Genomic DNA, 18,145 nt, shown 5'->3' on the forward strand with positions numbered 1-18,145 from the left:
ATGAGAGTGTCGTTATCAATTGCTTACATAAATTCGTTCCTCAAAAAAAAAAAGGAAAAGGAAAAAATGCACACATCAACTCCAACAATGCTAACTTCTTGAGGAATTGCTTCTGCTATAAAAGATCAAACATGCATCGAATTGAGGGTGTAAAGAATTATATAATCAGGTAAAAGGTTGTTTTGTTGTGAAAGATTTACTAATGATAAGAATTTGTCAGAGTCACTTGACACTTCAGTTATAACGGTTGCAAATTCCTCATTTGAACTACCTATTTGTCTATATTATCGTAGACTTTTTTTTTGGTTTTATAATCATCTTCGAATTTAGATTTAGTAATACGCGTTTAATGTGATTACTACTCTGTTCCAAGGTCTGTCAGTTGTTAAATGTTTGGAAATTTACTTGCTGAATACAATCTGTATATAACCGTAGCTTCGGCTTTCTTTCCTACTACTCTTTTTTTTTTTTTTCTATAGTTTGCATATGCTGTTACAAATGCAGGGTCCACACTTCTTTTGGTTGCATATTCTTCTGTTTCTGTGCTTTTGCATTGGCCCTTCGACTGGTTTTAATGCAACGGCTGCAAAGGCTAATGTAGGAGTGGTTCTTGATCTTGACACTCCTCTTGGAAAGATATGCAAGACTTGCATCTCTATGGCGATTGAAGATTTCTACTCCAACCGCAATTACAACACCATGATCGAGCCTCATTTCAGAGACTCGAGGAGTGATGTTGTTACTGCAGCTTCTGCAGGTATACTTACTCTCCGATAGTTCATTTTACTGTCTAGTAAGAATATTGTAGATAATGTTCACTTGCATATAGCATAGATGGGAAAGCTTCTAAATTCTGGTTTGGATTCGATTTGCAGCTATAGATTTGTTGAAGAAGGCTCAGGTGATGGCGATACTCGGGCCACAAAAATCCATTCAAGCAGACTTCGTGATAGATATTGGTGACAAAGTGAAGGTTCCAATAATATCTCCAGCAACAAGCCCATCTCTATCGCCTAAACAGTCACCGTACTTCACAAGATCAGCATGGTGTGCCTCTTCGCAGGTCAAAGCAATCGTAGCAATTGTGAAGAAATTTGGTTGGAGGGAGGTTGTTATCGTGTACGAGGATAATAGTTACGGAAGAGGATTATTACCCTATATGACTGTGGATCTGCTAAAGGGAAATGCTTTGGTGTCACATCAAAGTGGTATTTCATCTGATGCCACCGAGGATCAAATCCGTGTGGAACTCTTGAAGTTGATGAAGATGCAGACAAGGGTGTTTGTGGTTCATATGCTTCCAGGCCTTGCATCCCTTTTCTTCAAGGTGGCGAAGGAAGCAAGGATGATGGACAAGGGGTTTGCTTGGTTGATTTCTGACGTGCTGACCAGTCTCTTGGTTTCTATGGACTCGAAGACTATGGAGGCTATGCAAGGTGTACTAGGTGTGAAGGCTTATGTTCCAGAATCAAATGATCTTGTGAACTTCGAGAAGAGATGGAGCAAGAGGTTTCATGAGGAGAATAGGGACTTGTACGGAGCAAAACTCAATGTTTTTGGTTTGTGGGCTTATGACATGATAACAGCTTTGGCAGAGGCAATCGAACGAGTTGGTGTGACATCCCCGCAATTCATCAGATCAGCCCGCCAAGGAAATATGACAGATTTGGAAGGAATAGGAGTTTCATTGGCTGGACCATCACTAGTTGGTTTGATCAAAAACCACACGTCCAAAGGGCTGAGTGGCGATTTCAACATAAGTAACGGGCAACTGCAGCCGTCTGCATTTGAGATAGTTAATGTGAATCGCGGAAAAGAAATCACAGTTGGATTCTGGACCAAAAAATGTGGAATTTCGAAGGAACTTAAGCCAGATTCTGATTGCTCAATAGAAAAGGAAAATCTTGATCCTATTGTATGGCCAGGCAAAGAGACTAAAGTGCCTAAAGGTTGGGAAATTCCTATAAGTGGGAAGAGTTTAAGAGTTGGAGTTCCGGCAAAAGTTGGTTTTGATCAATTTGTCAAAGTTGAAACAAATAACGAAACAGGTGTTGTTGAACCAACTGGCTATTGCATTGATGTTTTCAATGAGGTACGGAATAAAATGCAATATCAAGCCTCACTCGAGTATGTTCCATTCGATACAGAAGGGGAAGGTTATGATGAACTTGTTCACAAATTAGAGGAAAAGGTAAAAGTAGAAGCATTTGATGTATTTGTTGTTACTTTATTTTCTAGTTACTTGAAGATTAAACTTACTAAAAGTTCTTCCGCAACAACAACAGGGTTTTGATGCAGTGGTGGGAGATGTAACGGTCACAGCCAGAAGATCCGAGCAAGTAGATTTCACATTTCCTTACTCAGAATCTGGAGTTGCCGTTGTTGTCCCAGTCAAGCCCAACGAGAGGGAGGATGCTTGGGTATTTATGAAACCTCTGAAAACTAGGCTCTGGCTAACAGTTGGGGCGTTCTTTGTCTTCACTGGGTTTGTCGTTTGGGTCCTTGAGCATCGCGTGAACAAAGCATTCCAGGGTCCACCTAGGGAGCAAGTTGGGATGGCGTTCTGGTTCTCATTCTCAACGCTTGTTTTTGCGCAAAGTAAGTATTTTGGTTGTCTTTGTATGCTCGTGGCTTTTATTTTCATCTTGGGTTTTCCCGTGTTAAATCTTGGTGCCGTTTTATCTTCAAGTTATAACAATTAACAGCCTTGTTATGACAGGGGAGAAACTGAGGAGCAACTTGACAAGATTCGTGGTGATTGTGTGGGTGTTCGTTGTGCTTGTTTTGACATCAAGTTACACTGCAAACTTGGCGTCCATGCTAACAGTAGATCAACTGCAACCTAAAATCAACGATATTGATGACCTGATAAAGAATGGAGAGTATGTTGGCTACCAAACGGGCTCATTCGTTCATGAATTCTTGACAAACAACCGCATTCTTGAATCCTCAAGCCTAAAAAACTATAGCACTTTGGAACAATTCCATGAAGCACTCTCCAAGGGGAGCAAAAACGGAGGAGTAGGTGCGATTATTGATGAACTCCCCTACATTCGCCTGCTCCTCTACAAGTATTGCGACAAGTATATCATGATTGGTCCACCATATCCGACATCTGGCCTTGGATTCGTAAGTCTCTTTTCTTTCATAAGTTTTCTTGAGATTGTTGAACTAATAAGTGGTAAGTAGTAGTATATTTTTGAATAACTGCAGGCATTTCCAAAGGGTTCACCGCTAGTTTTTGATGTTTCACGCGAGATCTTGAGAATGAAGGAGGACAAGGACTTGATGGTGAGGATGGCAAAGAAATGGCTTGGAGATGAAAAAGATTGCCCCAACATGGATGGAGCTCTGAAGGCCTCACAAAGACTCGATCTTGACAGTTTTAAGGGGCTATTCCTCATTGCCGGGGTGTCATCAATACTAGCTCTAGCTGTATACCTGTCCTATTTCTTGTATGAAAATCGGTGTGTATTAGAATCTACCGCTTCAAGGAAGGAAAAGCTTCTCTGGCTTGTTAGGAATTTTTCGAAGGAGAAAGTTGTGTCGTTGTCATCAATGGACACACAGAGTCCTGATGGTGCAGTCGGAGTTTCAACAGCAGCAAATCCAGCCATGAGCGATCTATGTGATCAAGATCAAGAAGGGATTTTGTCACAAGATGAAGTAGAAATCACTGTTATCCCATTACCACAGGAGGCTAATTCATGACCATATATAGTTTCTAGTTTAATTGTTGACACTGCAGCTTCTGCAATAAGAATATATATAAGATTGTGTTCTTTTGTATAAAGCTTAGATATATATAAGATTGTGTTCTTTTGTATAAAGCTTAGATTCAAGCCTTTGAGAAAACTCTGGTTTCAATTCAATTTGTACCTAGATTCAAGATCGAGGCTGTTTTTGCACACAGCATCTCAAGAACAGCTGATACACAACTCAAAAACTGATGCACAACTTGTCATTCAAAACCACAGCTTTCTTAGCAGCTTGTTTTTTGCACACAGCAACTTAATAGTTTGGGTAAGATCAAGAGACAAGAATGATTCCCACATCGGCCTTTGCTGTAGTTGCAATATAACCGTCTGATTGATCAACACAGACGATCATGATCGTCAACAGATGCAAACAGCATTCTGAAATCTGCTTTGGAAAAAAGCATATGTGACAGCTCTGACCAGTTCTTGAATTTATGATTTTTGGAAGGTTATGTTTAGATCCAAGGCATATTATCCGGTGCATATTTTGGTTGTCTTCGTGTGCTCGTGGTGTCGTTTTATCTTCATATTAACTCTTTTGCATGTGCCATTTATAACAGTTAACAGCTTTGTTATGACAGAGGAGAAACTGAGGAGGGACTTGACAAGATTCGTGGTGATCGTGTGGGTGTTCGTTGTGCTTGTTTTGACGTAAAGTTACACTACAAAGAAAATGGCTTGGAGATGCAAAAGATTGCCCCAACGTGGATGGGGTTCTGAAGGCCTCACAAAGCCTCGATCTTGACAGTTTTAAGGGGCTATTCCTCATTGCTGGGCTGTCATCAATACTAGCTCTGCTTATCTTCTCCTTCAATTTCTTACATGAGAATCGGCTTTTGCTGACATCGACTGATTCGACTATGGAAAAGCTTCATGGACTTGCTAGAACGTTTGTGATGGGAAAAGACAAGCCGTTGTTGCCAAAGACATCGACTTCAAGGACAAGTTCGTGGAGGTGGTTGTGGAGGAGGATCAACTGCAGCTATGGGCATTCCATGTGATGATGCAGGGTTCTCAATAGTAGAAATCAGTAATGTAAAACCTGCATTGCAACAACAAGAGGCTACTTGATGGATCTAAGAAACGAAACTCATGGGATTGGACATAATGAATAAGATTGTCGCCTGTTTCAGAAAGTGATTATTGAAAGTTAAACCCAACAAGAGGCTACTTTATGGGTATATATTGTAAAATACAGAGTAGTATGAATGTAACATTTTAACACAATAACATAGATAAAACAAAGTATCAATCTTAGTAATAAACAATGGTGATAACCGGCGTTTGAGTCCCCATGCCAATGCAACACATGACCCTCAACATGGCAAACATTTATCAGAAATAGAGACAATCACTGGAAGATGCCTTGTAGGTACAGTAACTTGAAAGTTGGGATTTGCCAAGCTCTGCAGCTCTTCGTTCTCCATACGGAGCCTAACTACAACTTTAAAGGATAGTTGCTCTTCTCCTTGTGATTCCTCTTGTTCCTCTACCATTCTCTTCGCACTCTTCACCACTGATTCATTGCACTCAAGCAACTCCACAGATTTCAGTGTCGGAATTGCACCAAGTTCTGTTGGGATCTCCTTCAAATGCATGTCGCAAAGACGAAGCTGCTCGAGGCATGGGAAGTGGGAGCTCTCCATCGTCCAGCATTCCAATTGATAACACCATTCAAGTGACAAATATTTGAGACTGAGGAACTGGCCTTCAGCTGTTTCCCATTTGCCTGTTCTGAAACGTCCACCTCCCAACTCGAGCTTTTGAAGAAGGGGTAATGTACTTGCCTTTTCCAATACGTCTTCAATACTATTACTAGACATTCCAAGAGTCAGTTTCTTAAGAGTGTGTGGAAAGGTAAGATTTCTCAAATTATCGCTTGGACAAATAAAGCATGCAAAAGATTCTAGCTTTTGCAGACGTTCGATATTGTACAAACAATAGTCAACACCAGACTGATCACTTCTGTTATAACTTATTCTCAGTTTCTTGATATTGGGAATTTTACGAACCATCATCTCGTTACACTTGAAATTCCTTACTCCTTTGAGGGTTTGTAGATTCTCCATGATCACCATGCTGTCACTCGGATCATCTGGGAGATGAAGGTCTCCATTTATCGGAAAATGAACATGCCTCAGTTGAGGCATGTTCCAAATATCAACCGGTGCACCAATATGTCCATCATTAACATATAATAATGTCTGTAGACTCCACATGAGATTGGATGAAGAAGGAAACCGATTAACTTGAAGAAGCCGCAAATTCACCATTTTTCCCGGGGAATACTTCTGTTCTACATAGAGAGATGTTATCAAAATCCTCAATAATTTCAAATTAGGCAACCGCTGAACTCTATCATAATCACATATGCAAGAACGGGCATGTGGTGCAGATTTCATCGCATCAAGGACTTCTTTCTCTAGAGTGCTTTCCAGAACAACTACACGGCGTTGGCTAAGCGTGACTTGAGGAGGACTATGTTTCCCAACCACATGATAAAACCTCTCCTTTTCAGCTTCTCTCAAGCAAAGGTCTCTCAACAAATCATGGATTTTCAAATACTTCATGTTACCAGTTTTTCCAAACTCATGAATAAGAATTAGATTTCTATCAACTAGTTCACCCAAGTACTCTTGTGCAACTGTTTCCAAAATCTTGCCCCTTATTGGTTTTAGAAATCCTTCTGAAATCCATAGCTTGATTATTTTCGAGACTCGAACTACTTTATCCTCCTCATATATTCCCATATATAAAAAACACGGCTTAAGATGAACTGGCAAATGGTTATAGCTTAGCTTCAATATTTTCAAGCAATGCATATCATTCTCCAAATTCACTAGTTGATTTATGTTTCCCTTAATAGATTCCCAACATTCTTTTGTTTGATCTAATTTTCTTAATACACCTCCCATCACAACAATTGATAATGGAAGTCCTCTGCAACTTTCCACAATCTTTCTTCCAATTTTCTCCAATTCTGTTGGGCAACTTCTTCCCCCAAACACAACTCTGCAAAACATATTCCAACTATTTTTCTCATCCAAAAATTTCATTTTAAGACCATAATATCTATCCAATTGAGTTCCCAAATTCGATAGCCTAGTTGTCACCAATATCCGACTACCATTACTATTGTCAGGAAAATATCGTTGCAGCTTCTCCCATGCCTCAACACTCCACATATCATCCAACACAATAAAATACCTTCTATATGATAAACATTTGTGGAGTGCTAATCCTATTTCATCTTCTTTCATTTGACTCAACCTTTCCTTCCCTTCTTTATCAACTTGAGATAGAATTTCACAAAAAAGTTCCTTTGTTTTATATTATTGAGAAATTGTAATCCAAGCCCAAATATCAAAATGTTGAGAAATAAGTGGTTTCTCATAAACATTTCTGGCTAGAGTTGTCTTACCAATTCCTCCCATGCCTACTATTGGGATGACTGAGCGACCGCGTCGTCCATCGGTAAGCTTATCCATGAGTTGAAGAATGACATCATCAAACCCCACCAAAGTCGTGCTGTTCAGCCTCGAGAGAGAAGATGGCGAAGAATTGTTCCTCAATAATATTGAGGATCCAGCAGCAGTAGCATAGACTTGTCTCTGCAGCTGCAACTGATGTTTGACTGCAACGATCTCCATCACTTCTTTCTTGATCAACTCCAGATCTTCTATCACCTTCACCATACTCTCATACAAGTAAGCTGAAGTGATTTTCGGGCCATCTTTTTTGTGCTCTTTTCGACCACGAAAGCAATTGAAGAATCCAATCCAATCCCTTTTATCCTTAGAGGCAACAGCAAGAATTTGATCGACTATGTGAGATTCGATGGCATCTTCAGCTTCATAAACTGCATCAGCGATGCGCATCTCCAACGGATCTGCTTCATCGCCGTCAGCAAAATCAGACTTATACCCTTCAAGAAATTCCTGCAAGAACAGAATAATTTCAGTGAGAGATTCAACTTGTTTTTTGTCCAAAGAAATCGGAGGGGAAGGATGATGCTCGATCTGATCGAAAATTTGCATAATAGAAACAAGGGCTGCATAAGCTGCCATTGGTAATTTTTTCTATTTTTTGAGGAAATGATGCTTTGGTTACAGCAAATGCAGTGCAGGGAGGATGTGATGAAGGAAAGTATGACCAAATTAATCAACTACTAATAAGCATTCATAATTGGCGTACTGTCTTCAAGTTGATATATAAAATTACAATGGTTGTTTGTTGACTCATTTGTCTCTAGCTTCCACTAGTGTTTTTTAATAAATTGACAGGCTGTACTTAATTTTATTTTATTTTTTGAAAACTTTAAATTGTCTTTCCAAATAAACTTAAAAACATTTTAAATCTTTAATAATGGGGCCATTAATTTTAGAGAGATTAAAAATATACATAGCCCATCGTAAGTTTAATATGGGCTATCACATGGGTTAGACTTGAAACATGCTATGAAGCCTTTATTGTACCAACTGAAAAATTAAGATACCCCTACTTACTGTCACACTGTCATAAGCCTACAGATCCATCACTTGTTCAACAGATCAATGGCTGCAAATCACATTTTTTACTCCAACCGCGATTACAACACCATGATCGAGCCTCATTTCAGAGACTTATAGCCTTCAAGAAATTCCTGCAAGAACACAACAATTTCAGTGAGAAATTCCTGCAAGAACACAACAATTTCAGTGAGAGATTCAACTTGTTTTTTGTCCAAAGAAATCGGAGGGGATGGATGATGCTCCATCTGATCGAAAATCTGCATTATAGAAACAAGAGCTGCATAAGCCGGTGTATGAAAATCGGTGTGTATTAGAATCTACCGCTTCAAGGAAGGAAAAGCTTCTCTGGCTTGTTAGGACTTTTTCGAAGGAGAAAGTTGTGTCGTTGCCATCAGTGGACACACAGAGTCCTGATGGTGCAGTCGGAGTTTCAACAGCAGAAAATCCAGCCATGAGCGATCCATGTGATCAAGATCAAGAAGGGATGGTGTCACAAGATGAAGTAGAAATCACTGTTATCCCATTACCACAGGAGGCTAATTCATGACCATATGTAGTTTCTAGTTTAATTACACAGTCACATTGTATAGAAAAACAAGTATTTAGTATTCTGGTTTCAATTCAATTTGCAGCTAGATTCAAGATCGAGGCTTTTTTTGCTCACAACAACTCAAGAACAGCTGATACACAACTTGTCATGCAAAACCACAGCTTTCTTAACAGCTTGTTTTTTGCACACAGCAACTTAACAACTGCTGATACATATAGTCCTTAAAGCCCTCATGCTCTGCTTTATGAAACTCAACTAGTTCATCTAGCTCGTTGTGCTGGCAGGGATCACTCCTTTTCTTATATATGTATGATTAGCACAAAAGTTCTAATAGTTGCATCGGTCTGATCTGAAATCCAAATACTCGCCCCCGATAATGCTACCTAGACAATTTTACCGGTTCACACAATGTGAGTTTACAATCTACATCCTATATGCAACTGCTAAGATTTTATATGCATATAACATAATTCAAAATTACCATAAACTAAGTTTTCAAAATATCCTACACATTTGACAATTATCATTGATCACAATAACACACAGATACAATAGATGATCCGTCTTAATAAACAATGGCGATAACCAGCGTTTGAGTCCCGATCTAGGCCTGTGTACCACAAGATATTAAGCATACTAACTTTTCTAGAAAAAACATGGACACACTCAGCAAAGTAGAAAACGCCATGATTCAAGACAGATATCATTCTTAACTTCATACTTATAAGAGCCCTTCTTTTTATGAGGGGTTACTTGAAAGTTCGGATTTGCCAAGCTCTGCATCTCTTCGGTCTCATCCCAGTACCAAACTGTAACTTTAAAGGATAGTTGTTCTTCTCCTTGTAATTCCTCTTGTTCCTCTACCATTCTCTTTGCACTCTTCACCGCTGATTCTGTGCACCCATTCAACTCCACTAATTTCAGGGTCGGAATTTCACCAAGTTCTGCTGGAATCTCCTTCAAATCAACCAGAAAAGAAAGATGAAGGTGCTCAAGACATGGGAAGTGGGATGAGCTCTCCATCGTCCAGCATTCCAATCCGTAACAAATACGAAGTGACAAATATTTGAGACTGGGGAACTGGCCTTCAACTGTTTCCCATTTGCCTGTTGAGAAATATCCACCTGACAACTTGAGCTTTTGAAGAAGGGGCAATGTACTTATTTTTTCCAATATGTATTTCATTCTACCCTTACCCTTACCCCTGCCCCTACCCATTTCAAGAGTTAGGCTCTTAAGAGAGTGTGGAAAGGTAAGCTTTCGCAAAAATCTATCGCTTGGATAACAATAGCATCTAAGAGATTCCAGCTTTTGCAGACGTCCGATGTTGTGGACACAATATTCATCATCACGAGACTCAGTTCCGTCATAAATCAGTAACAATTTCTTGATATTGGGAAGTCTAAGGACCATCGTCTCATCACACGTGAAATTCTTTACTCTTTTGAGGATTTGTAGATTCTCCATGATGACAATGTTGTCACTCAGATGATCTTGGAGGTGCAATTCTCCATTCCCGACATGAACATGCCTAAGTTGAGGCGTGGTCCGAATTTCAAAAGTTCCATTATGATAAGGAGCAATTAATGTCTGTAGACTCCATGGGGGACTGAATTGAGAACGAACCTCATTAACATCAACAAGCCGCAAATTTACCATTTTTCCAAGGGATTTCGCATAATCTTCATAGGAATCTACTTTCAATATCCTCAACAATTTTAAATTAGGTAACAGTGGAACACTTTCACGATCACTTATATAGGAACGAGCATATGGTGTAGATTTCATTGCATCAAGGACTTCCTTCTTGGAAGTGTTTATCGGAATAACTATACGACGTTGGCTACACATGCCTTGAGGACTATGTCGCCCTACCACATGATAAAACCTCTCCTTTTCAGCTTCTCTCAAGCAAAGGTCTCTCAACAAATCATGAATTTTCAAGTACTTCATGTCTCCAATTTTCCCGAAATAGTGAACAAGAATTAGATTTCTATCAACTAGTTCATCCAAGTACTCTTTTGCAACTGTTTCCAAACTCTTGCCGCTTATTGGTTTTAGAAATCCTTCGCAAACCCATAGATCGATGACTCTTGATATTCGAATATCTTTATCCTCCTCATATGTTCCCATATATAAAAAGCACGGCTTAAGATAAACCGGCAAATGTTCGTAACTCAATTTCAATATTTTCAAACAATGCTTGCCATTCTCCGAATTCACTAGTGAATTTATGCTTCCCTTAATAGATTTCCAACATTCTCTTGTTCGTTCCATTTTTCCCAAAAGACCTCCCATTACAACAATTGATAGTGGAAGTCCTCTGCATCTTTTCACAATCTTCTTTCCAATTTTCTCCAATTCTAAAGGGCAGCTTTCCCCCCCAAACACAATTTTGCAGAACATGTTCCAACTATTGTCCTCGTCCATAAATTTCATTTCAAGGACATTATAGTTATCCAATTGAGATCCCAAATTCGATAGCCTAGTGGTTACAACTATCCGACTACCATCACCACAGTCAGGAAAATAGCATTGCATCTCCTCCCATGCCTTAACACTCCACATATCATCCAAAACAATTACATACCTTCTATATGATAAACATTTGTGGAGTGCTAGTCCTATTTCATCTTCTCTCATTTCACTAAACCCTTCCTTCCCTTGTTTATTAGCTTGAGACAGAATTTCACACAGAAGTTCTTTTACATTAAATTGTTGAGAAATTGTAATCCAAGCACAAATGTCAAAGTGGTGTGAAATGAGTGGTTTATCATAAACATTTCTGGCAAGAGTGGTCTTACCAATTCCTCCCATCCCTACAATCGGGATGACTTGACGACCGAGTTGTCCATAAGTGATCTTTTCCATGAGTTGAAGCATGGCATCATCTAAGCCCACCATGGCTGTGCTATTCATCTTAGAGAGAGGAGATGTTGAGGAACCGGTGGATGCTGAGACATGTCTATGCAGATGATCTTTGGCTTCAACTATCCCCATCACTTCTTTCTTGATCAAATCCATGCCTTCTATCACCTTCGCCAAATTCCCATACAAGTCTGCACATGCTGAGGTAGCAGGAAGAATTTGATCGACGATGTGAGATTCGATGGCATCTTCAGCTGCATACACTGCATCAGCGATGCGCATCTCCAACGGATCAGCTTCATCGCCGTCAGCAAAAGGAGACTTATAGCCTTCAAGAAATTCCTGCAAGAACACAACAATTTCAGTGAGAGATTCAACTTGTTTTTTGTCCATAGAAATCGGAGGAGAAGGATGATGCTCGATCTGATTGAAAATCTGCATTATAGAAACAAGAGCTGCATATGCTGCCATTGATATTTTTTCTTTTTTCTTTCTTGAGGAAATGTTTTTCAGTTCAGAGTTCAGACAATGCAGAGGATAGGAAGGAAAGAAAGTTGGTGGAAAAGAAAAGGGAGACTGACTCATGATAAAGTAGCACCCATTATTGATGCTTAAAATTGTGAAGTAGCATCCACTACTCACTTTAACTATTCCAATTATTCTAGCACTTTTTTTCGAATCCTTTAGATACAAATTTAAAAATTCTAATCCTTTCCTAGATAAAATTTAAAAAATTAAATCTTTAATAATTGGGCCATTATATATAGAAAGATAAAAATATAGATAGCCCATCATAAGTATAATATGGGCCATCACATGGGTTAGACTTTAAAACATGCTATGAAAAGCCTTCATAAGCCCACAGACCAATAACATTAAGCTCTGTCCTCTCCATCACTTGAGCCTTCTTCAACAGATCAACTATATATTCACTTAACAGTTGCTTGCAGGATTTTCTTGGTGACTCAAAGTTCAAACACACGTGGAATTAAGGGTCTCTTTCTAAAGACTTTCAAATGCAAACTTCAGCTATAAAGAATTGCTAAAAGTCGTTGTGTGGTCTTCGCATTCACATACTATAAGGATTGGACAAGTCCACATTCAAACTATCTTCTCTTTGCTGTTTTTAATTTGACTTAGTTCCTATATCATTGTCAGTGCTATCCGATTCTTGAAGCTTTTGCTGCAGTTTTTATAAGCTTTCCATAAATAGCTTTCTTCACATATACTACTTGATTAATCTCTGTTTTTGATGCTTTTTCAATGCAGAATCAACACTTCTTTTGGTTGCATATGCTTCTGTTTATGTGCTTCTGCGTTGGCCCTTCGACCGGTTTTGATAAGCTTTCCATAAATAGTCTTTTCAATGCAACGGCTGCAAAGGCTAATGTGGGAATCATTCTTGATCTTGACACTACTCTTGGAAAGATATGCAAGACTTGCATCTCTCTGGCGATTGAAGATTTCTACTCCAACCGGGATTACAACACCATGATCGAGCCTCATTTCAGAGACTCGAGAAGTGATCTTGTCACTGCAGCTTCAGCAGGTATATGTTTATTCTTAGATTCTTTAACTGTCAAATAATTACACTGAGTTGGATTGAATTTGCAGCTATAGATTTGTTAAAGAATGCTGAAGTGATGGCGATTATCGGGCTGCAAAAATCCTTTCAAGCAGAGTTCTTTGTCTGCACTGGGTTTGTCATGTTTGGGTTGTTGAGCATCGCGCAAATGAAGCATTCCGGGATCCACATAAGAAGCAAGTTGGGATGATGTTCAGGTACTCATTCTCAACCTTTGTTTTTGCAGCTTCGCGCAGTAAGTCTAGAACTGTCGATGCATATAGTCCTTAATTGATGCCCTTATTTTCTTATTTATGAAGCAAGTTGGGATGATGCCCTTAATTTGAATCGGTTCGGATTCATAATCCGATCTGAAATCCATATACTCGCCCTGATAATGCTACCTAGAACATTTTGCTATTCCACACACTATGAATTTACAATCCATATCCTATATGCAATTTCTGATCTATATTATACGAGTCACGTGAATGAAACTAAGAAATCTATATATTAGAAGTTCACGATGATAGTAAGATTTCACATGTATACAACATAATTAAGAATTTCCATAAGCAAAGTTTCTAAAATACCTTATACATTTGACAATTATTATTGATCACAATGTCACACAAACAAAACAGAGGATCCATCTTAATAAACAATGGCGATAACCGGCATTTGAGTTCCGACGCCTGTAACACATGACCCTTAACATGGCAAACATTTATCAAAAACAGAGACAGTCACTGGACTAGTCCCTCTTTTTATGAGCAGTAACTTGAAAGTTGAGATTTGCCAAGCTCTGCAGCTCGCTGTTCTCATTACTGAGCAAAACATCAACTTTAAAGGATAGTTGTTCTTCTCCTTGTAATTCCTCTTGTTCCTCTACCATTCTCTTCGCACTCTTCACCACTGATTCATTGCACTCACGCAACACCACAGATTTCAGTGTCGGAATTTCACCAAGTTCTGCTGGGATCTCCTTCAAATGCATGCCCCAAAGAAGAAGTTGCTCGAGGCATGGGAAGTGAGAGCTCTCCGTCGTCCAGCATTCCAATTGATGACAATGTGAAAGTGACAAATATTTGAGACTGAGGAACTGGCCTTCAGCTGTTTCCCATTTGCCTGTTGTGGAATCTCCACCATACAACTTGAGCTTTTGAAGAAGGGGTAATGCACTTGCCTTTTCCAATATGTCTTCAATACAATTATTACTAGACATTCGAAGATTCAGTTTCTCAAGAGTGTATGGAAAGGTAAGCTTTCGAAAATCATCGCTTGGATAATCAAAGCATGCAAAAGATTCCAGCTTTTGCAGACGTTCGATGTTGTAGAAACAATAGTCATCATCAGACTGATCACTTCTGCTATAAACTATACACAGTTTCTTGATATTGGGAATTTTACGAAGCATCATCTCGTTACACTTGAAATTGTTTACTCCTTTGAGGGTTTGTAGATTCTCCATGATCACCATGCTGTCACTCGGATGATCTAGGAGATGAAGCTGTCCATCTCTCCAAAAAGAAACATGCCTTAGTTGAGACATGTTCCAAATATCAACCGGTGCATCAATATCTCCAATATAAACTTGTATTGTCTGTAGACACCACATGAGATTGGATGAAGAAGGAAACCGATTAGCTTGAAGAAGCCGCAAATTCACCATTTTTCCCGGGGAATACTTCTGTCTTACAAAGAGAGATGTTATCAAAATCCTCAATAATTTCAAATTAGGCAACTGTCGAACTCTCTCCTGATCACTTATATAAGAACGAGCATGTGGTTCAGATCTCATCGCATCAAGGACTTCTTTCTTTGAAGTGCTTTCCGGAACAACTACACGGTGTTGGCTAAGCGTGCCTTGAGGAGGACTATGTTTCCCTACCACATGATAAAACCTCTCACTTTCAGCTTCTCTCAAGCAAAGGTCTCTCAACAAATCATGAATTTTTAAGTACTTCATGCTTCCAGTGTTTCCATACTCATGAACAAGAATTAGATTTCTATCAACTAGTTCACCCAAGTACTCTTGTGCAACTGTTTCCAAAATCTTCCCCCTTATTGGCTTTAGAAATCCTTCCGAAACCCATAGCTTGATTATTTCCGAGACCCGAACAACTTTATCCTCCTCATATGTTCCCATGTATAAAAAGCACGGTTTAAGATAAACTGGCAAATGATTATAGCTCAACTTCAGTATTTTCAAGCAATGGTTGTCATTCTCCAAATTCACTAGTGAATTTATGCTTCCTCTAATAGATTCCCAACATTCTTTTGTTGGATCCAGTTTTCCCAAAACACCTCCCATCACAACAATTGATAATGGAAGTCCTCTGCAACTCCCTACAATCTTCTTTCCAATTTTCTCCAATTCTAAAGGGCAACTTTTTCCCCCAAACACAACTTTGCAGAACATATTCCAACTACTTTCCTCGTTCAAAAATTTCATTTTAAGGCCATCATTTCTATCCAATTGAGATCCCAAATTTGATAGCCTAGTCGTCACCAATATCCGACTACCATTACTATTGTCAGGAAAATAGCGTTGTAGCTTTTCCCATGCACCAATACTCCACATATCATCCAACACAATAAAATACCTTCTATATGATAAGCATTTGTGGAGAGCTAATCCTATTTCATCTTCTTTCATTTGACTCAACCTTTCCTTCTCTACTCTATCAACTTGAAATAGAATTTCACAAAGAAGTTCTCTTATATTAAATTGTTGAGAAATTGCAATCCAAGCACATATATCAAAATGGTGAGAAATAAGTGGTTTCTCATAAACATTTCTTGCCAGAGTGGTCTTACCAATTCCTCCCATGCCTACGATTGGGATGACTTGGCGACCGAGTTCTCCATAAATGAGCTTCTCCATGAGTTGAAGCATTACATCATCAAAGCCCACCATGGTTGTGCTGTTCACCCTAGATAGAGAAGATGAATTGTTTCTCATACAAGTCCACTGAAGTGATTTTCCGGCCATCATTTTCGGGCTTCTTTAAACCGCAAAAGCAATTGAGGAATCCAATCCACTCCCTTTTATCTTTAGAGGCAGCAGCAAGAATTTGATCCACAATGTGAGATTCGATGGCATCTTCAGCTATGTAAACTGCATCAGCGATGCGCATCTCCAGCGGATCAGCTTCATCGCTGTCAGCAAAAGGAGACTTATAGCCTTCAAGAAATTCCTGCAAGAACACAACAATTTCAGTGAGAGATTCAACTTGTTTTTTGTCCATAGAAATCGGAGGGGAAGGATGATGCTCGATCTGATCGAAGATCTGCATAATAGAAACAAGAGCTGCATAAGCTGCCATTGATATTTTTCTTCTTTTGGAGGAAATGATGCTTTGGTTACAACGAATGCAGTGCAGAGAGGATGTGAAGGAAAGTACAGACAAAATGAAGCAACTACTAATAAACATTCATAAATAACGTACTGTCTTCAAGTTGATATATAAAAAGTAGTCCACTATAATGGTTGTTAGTTTGAATCATTTGTCTCTAGCTTCCACTAGTGTTTTTTAATAAATTGACAGCCTGTACTGCATGTTATTTTATTTTTTGAAAACTTTAAAATGTCTTTCCAAATAAAATTAAAACATTTTAAATCTTTAATAATGGGCCATTAATTTTAGAGAGATATAGTATAAAAATATACATAGCCCATCATAAGTTTAATATGGGCCATCAGACTTAAACATCTATGAAGCCTTTATTGCACATACTGAAATATTAAGATTTTGGGCTTACTACGTGCGTTAAGAAAGATACCCTAATTTACTGTCACACTGTCATTAGTCCACATAGAACGTAGAGTTCCATTATTCACAAATTCAGTCTTAAAGATCGAATCACAGAATCACAGAATCACACTCAGAGGTCATATTTAGAGAACATGTAGGTCATGCTTAATTTGTTTTAGGTCATGATAGTAAGCATGCCATAAAATAATCTTAATATGCCATCCGTATTTTTTCAAATTCAGATTTATATAGCATAACCTAAAACCAACTAAGCATTGTTAGAGTTTAGTAAATTGAAAGCATCTTTCGAATGCTTGTATATGTAATAACTCTTCTATCCATTTTTACCATTTAATCAGAAAGAATATTTTGTTACAATGTGTTTTGTTTATGGGTTGATTATGTATTTATGAGATATTGAAATATGTTTTCCATTTAAATACATAGTTTAAGCAAAATAGTCTAAGTCTTCCGCATAGTAGACGAGTTGTGAGCGGCGTTCACAGTAGGTAACTTGTCGGTTCTTGCAAGAGAAAAACTGTTTCACAACTTAGATAGGCTTTGACTACATATCGTGAAAGGTTGCGACGTCAGTCCGAAAGTTTCCTTACCTAAGGAAATGAACGACGTCGGTTTGGTATAGCACTGAAAGGATCAAACAGTGAGATAAGTCTTTCTTGGCTATTTACTGAAAGACGAGGTCTCGGTGATTGTCATTTCTTAATCATTGTTGATATAACATTGAGCATACGATATTAATTGAAAACTACTTTGACTTAACAAATGGTGAGGGTATTTCTTTGCCCAAGAATCCTGATAGATTGGGTAGTGATCGTTAATGTCTAAGTGGTGCTAGTATTGTTATTGCAATGAATCGTGTGGTGGGAGTAGGGGTGAGAATACGGATATCGGGTATTGGGTTTAACCGTACCCGACCCGATATCCGCCAGGTATTGGATACCCAATATCCAACTTTATGGGATTGGGTATTGAAATTTAAGATAAATCGAGTACTGGGTAACCCGAATGGGTATAGGATATTATCCGAATATCCAATTTATTATTTAAAGCAATTTTTAAATTAGGTTTAGCCATTTTGGTAAGAGCTAGGATAATTTATTTACTATTTACAATTT

At 38.6% G+C, this 18,145-nt stretch overlaps 3 protein-coding genes and 2 pseudogenes across 4 annotated transcripts; 2 read left to right on the top strand and 3 right to left on the bottom strand.

Moving 5' to 3' along the window:
- Positions 1 to 87: 87 nt before the first annotated feature.
- Positions 88 to 3,783, top strand: LOC125204272 (glutamate receptor 2.8-like). Its single transcript, XM_048102873.2, has 5 exons — positions 88 to 757; positions 876 to 2,191; positions 2,286 to 2,598; positions 2,720 to 3,129; positions 3,214 to 3,783. The coding sequence occupies exons 1-5, from the start codon at positions 487 to 489 to the stop codon at positions 3,709 to 3,711; spliced, it is 2,808 nt and encodes a 935-aa protein (XP_047958830.2). The 5' UTR covers positions 88 to 486; the 3' UTR covers positions 3,712 to 3,783.
- Positions 3,784 to 4,908: 1,125 nt separating this feature from the next.
- On the bottom strand, positions 4,909 to 8,227 carry LOC148924113 (putative late blight resistance protein homolog R1B-16; annotated as a pseudogene).
- Positions 7,564 to 12,261, bottom strand: LOC125207026 (putative late blight resistance protein homolog R1A-3). Of its 2 annotated transcripts, XR_016132719.1 has the most exons (4): positions 11,624 to 12,261; positions 8,591 to 8,679; positions 8,264 to 8,400; positions 7,564 to 7,696 (listed from the first exon to the last, which is right to left on the bottom strand). XR_016132719.1 is itself a non-coding variant. In XM_089060887.1 (1 exon), exon 1 carries the CDS (start codon positions 12,156 to 12,158, stop codon positions 9,486 to 9,488), a length of 2,673 nt encoding a protein of 890 aa, XP_088917013.1. In that variant the 5' UTR covers positions 12,159 to 12,261; the 3' UTR covers positions 9,323 to 9,485. The 2 variants fall into 2 exon arrangements, 1 of the variants encoding a protein (XP_088917013.1); XM_089060887.1 differs by lacking the exons at positions 7,564 to 7,696; positions 8,264 to 8,400; positions 8,591 to 8,679 and having other exon boundaries at positions 9,323 to 12,261.
- Positions 12,262 to 12,946: 685 nt separating this feature from the next.
- Positions 12,947 to 13,659, top strand: LOC148924114 (glutamate receptor 2.7-like). The gene is made up of 2 exons (XM_089060122.1): positions 12,947 to 13,236; positions 13,302 to 13,659. Exons 1-2 carry the CDS (start codon positions 12,951 to 12,953, stop codon positions 13,460 to 13,462), a joined length of 447 nt encoding a protein of 148 aa, XP_088916248.1. The 5' UTR covers positions 12,947 to 12,950; the 3' UTR covers positions 13,463 to 13,659.
- A 141-nt stretch (positions 13,660 to 13,800) lies between these two features.
- On the bottom strand, positions 13,801 to 16,670 carry LOC125207029 (putative late blight resistance protein homolog R1A-10; annotated as a pseudogene).
- Positions 16,671 to 18,145: the final 1,475 nt, after the last annotated feature.

The sequence above is a fragment of the Salvia hispanica genome, chromosome 6, assembly GCF_029641045.1.
Source record: "Salvia hispanica isolate PSC_SH4W2 chromosome 6, Shi_PSC_v1, whole genome shotgun sequence".
NCBI classification, from domain to species: domain Eukaryota; kingdom Viridiplantae; phylum Streptophyta; class Magnoliopsida; order Lamiales; family Lamiaceae; genus Salvia; species Salvia hispanica.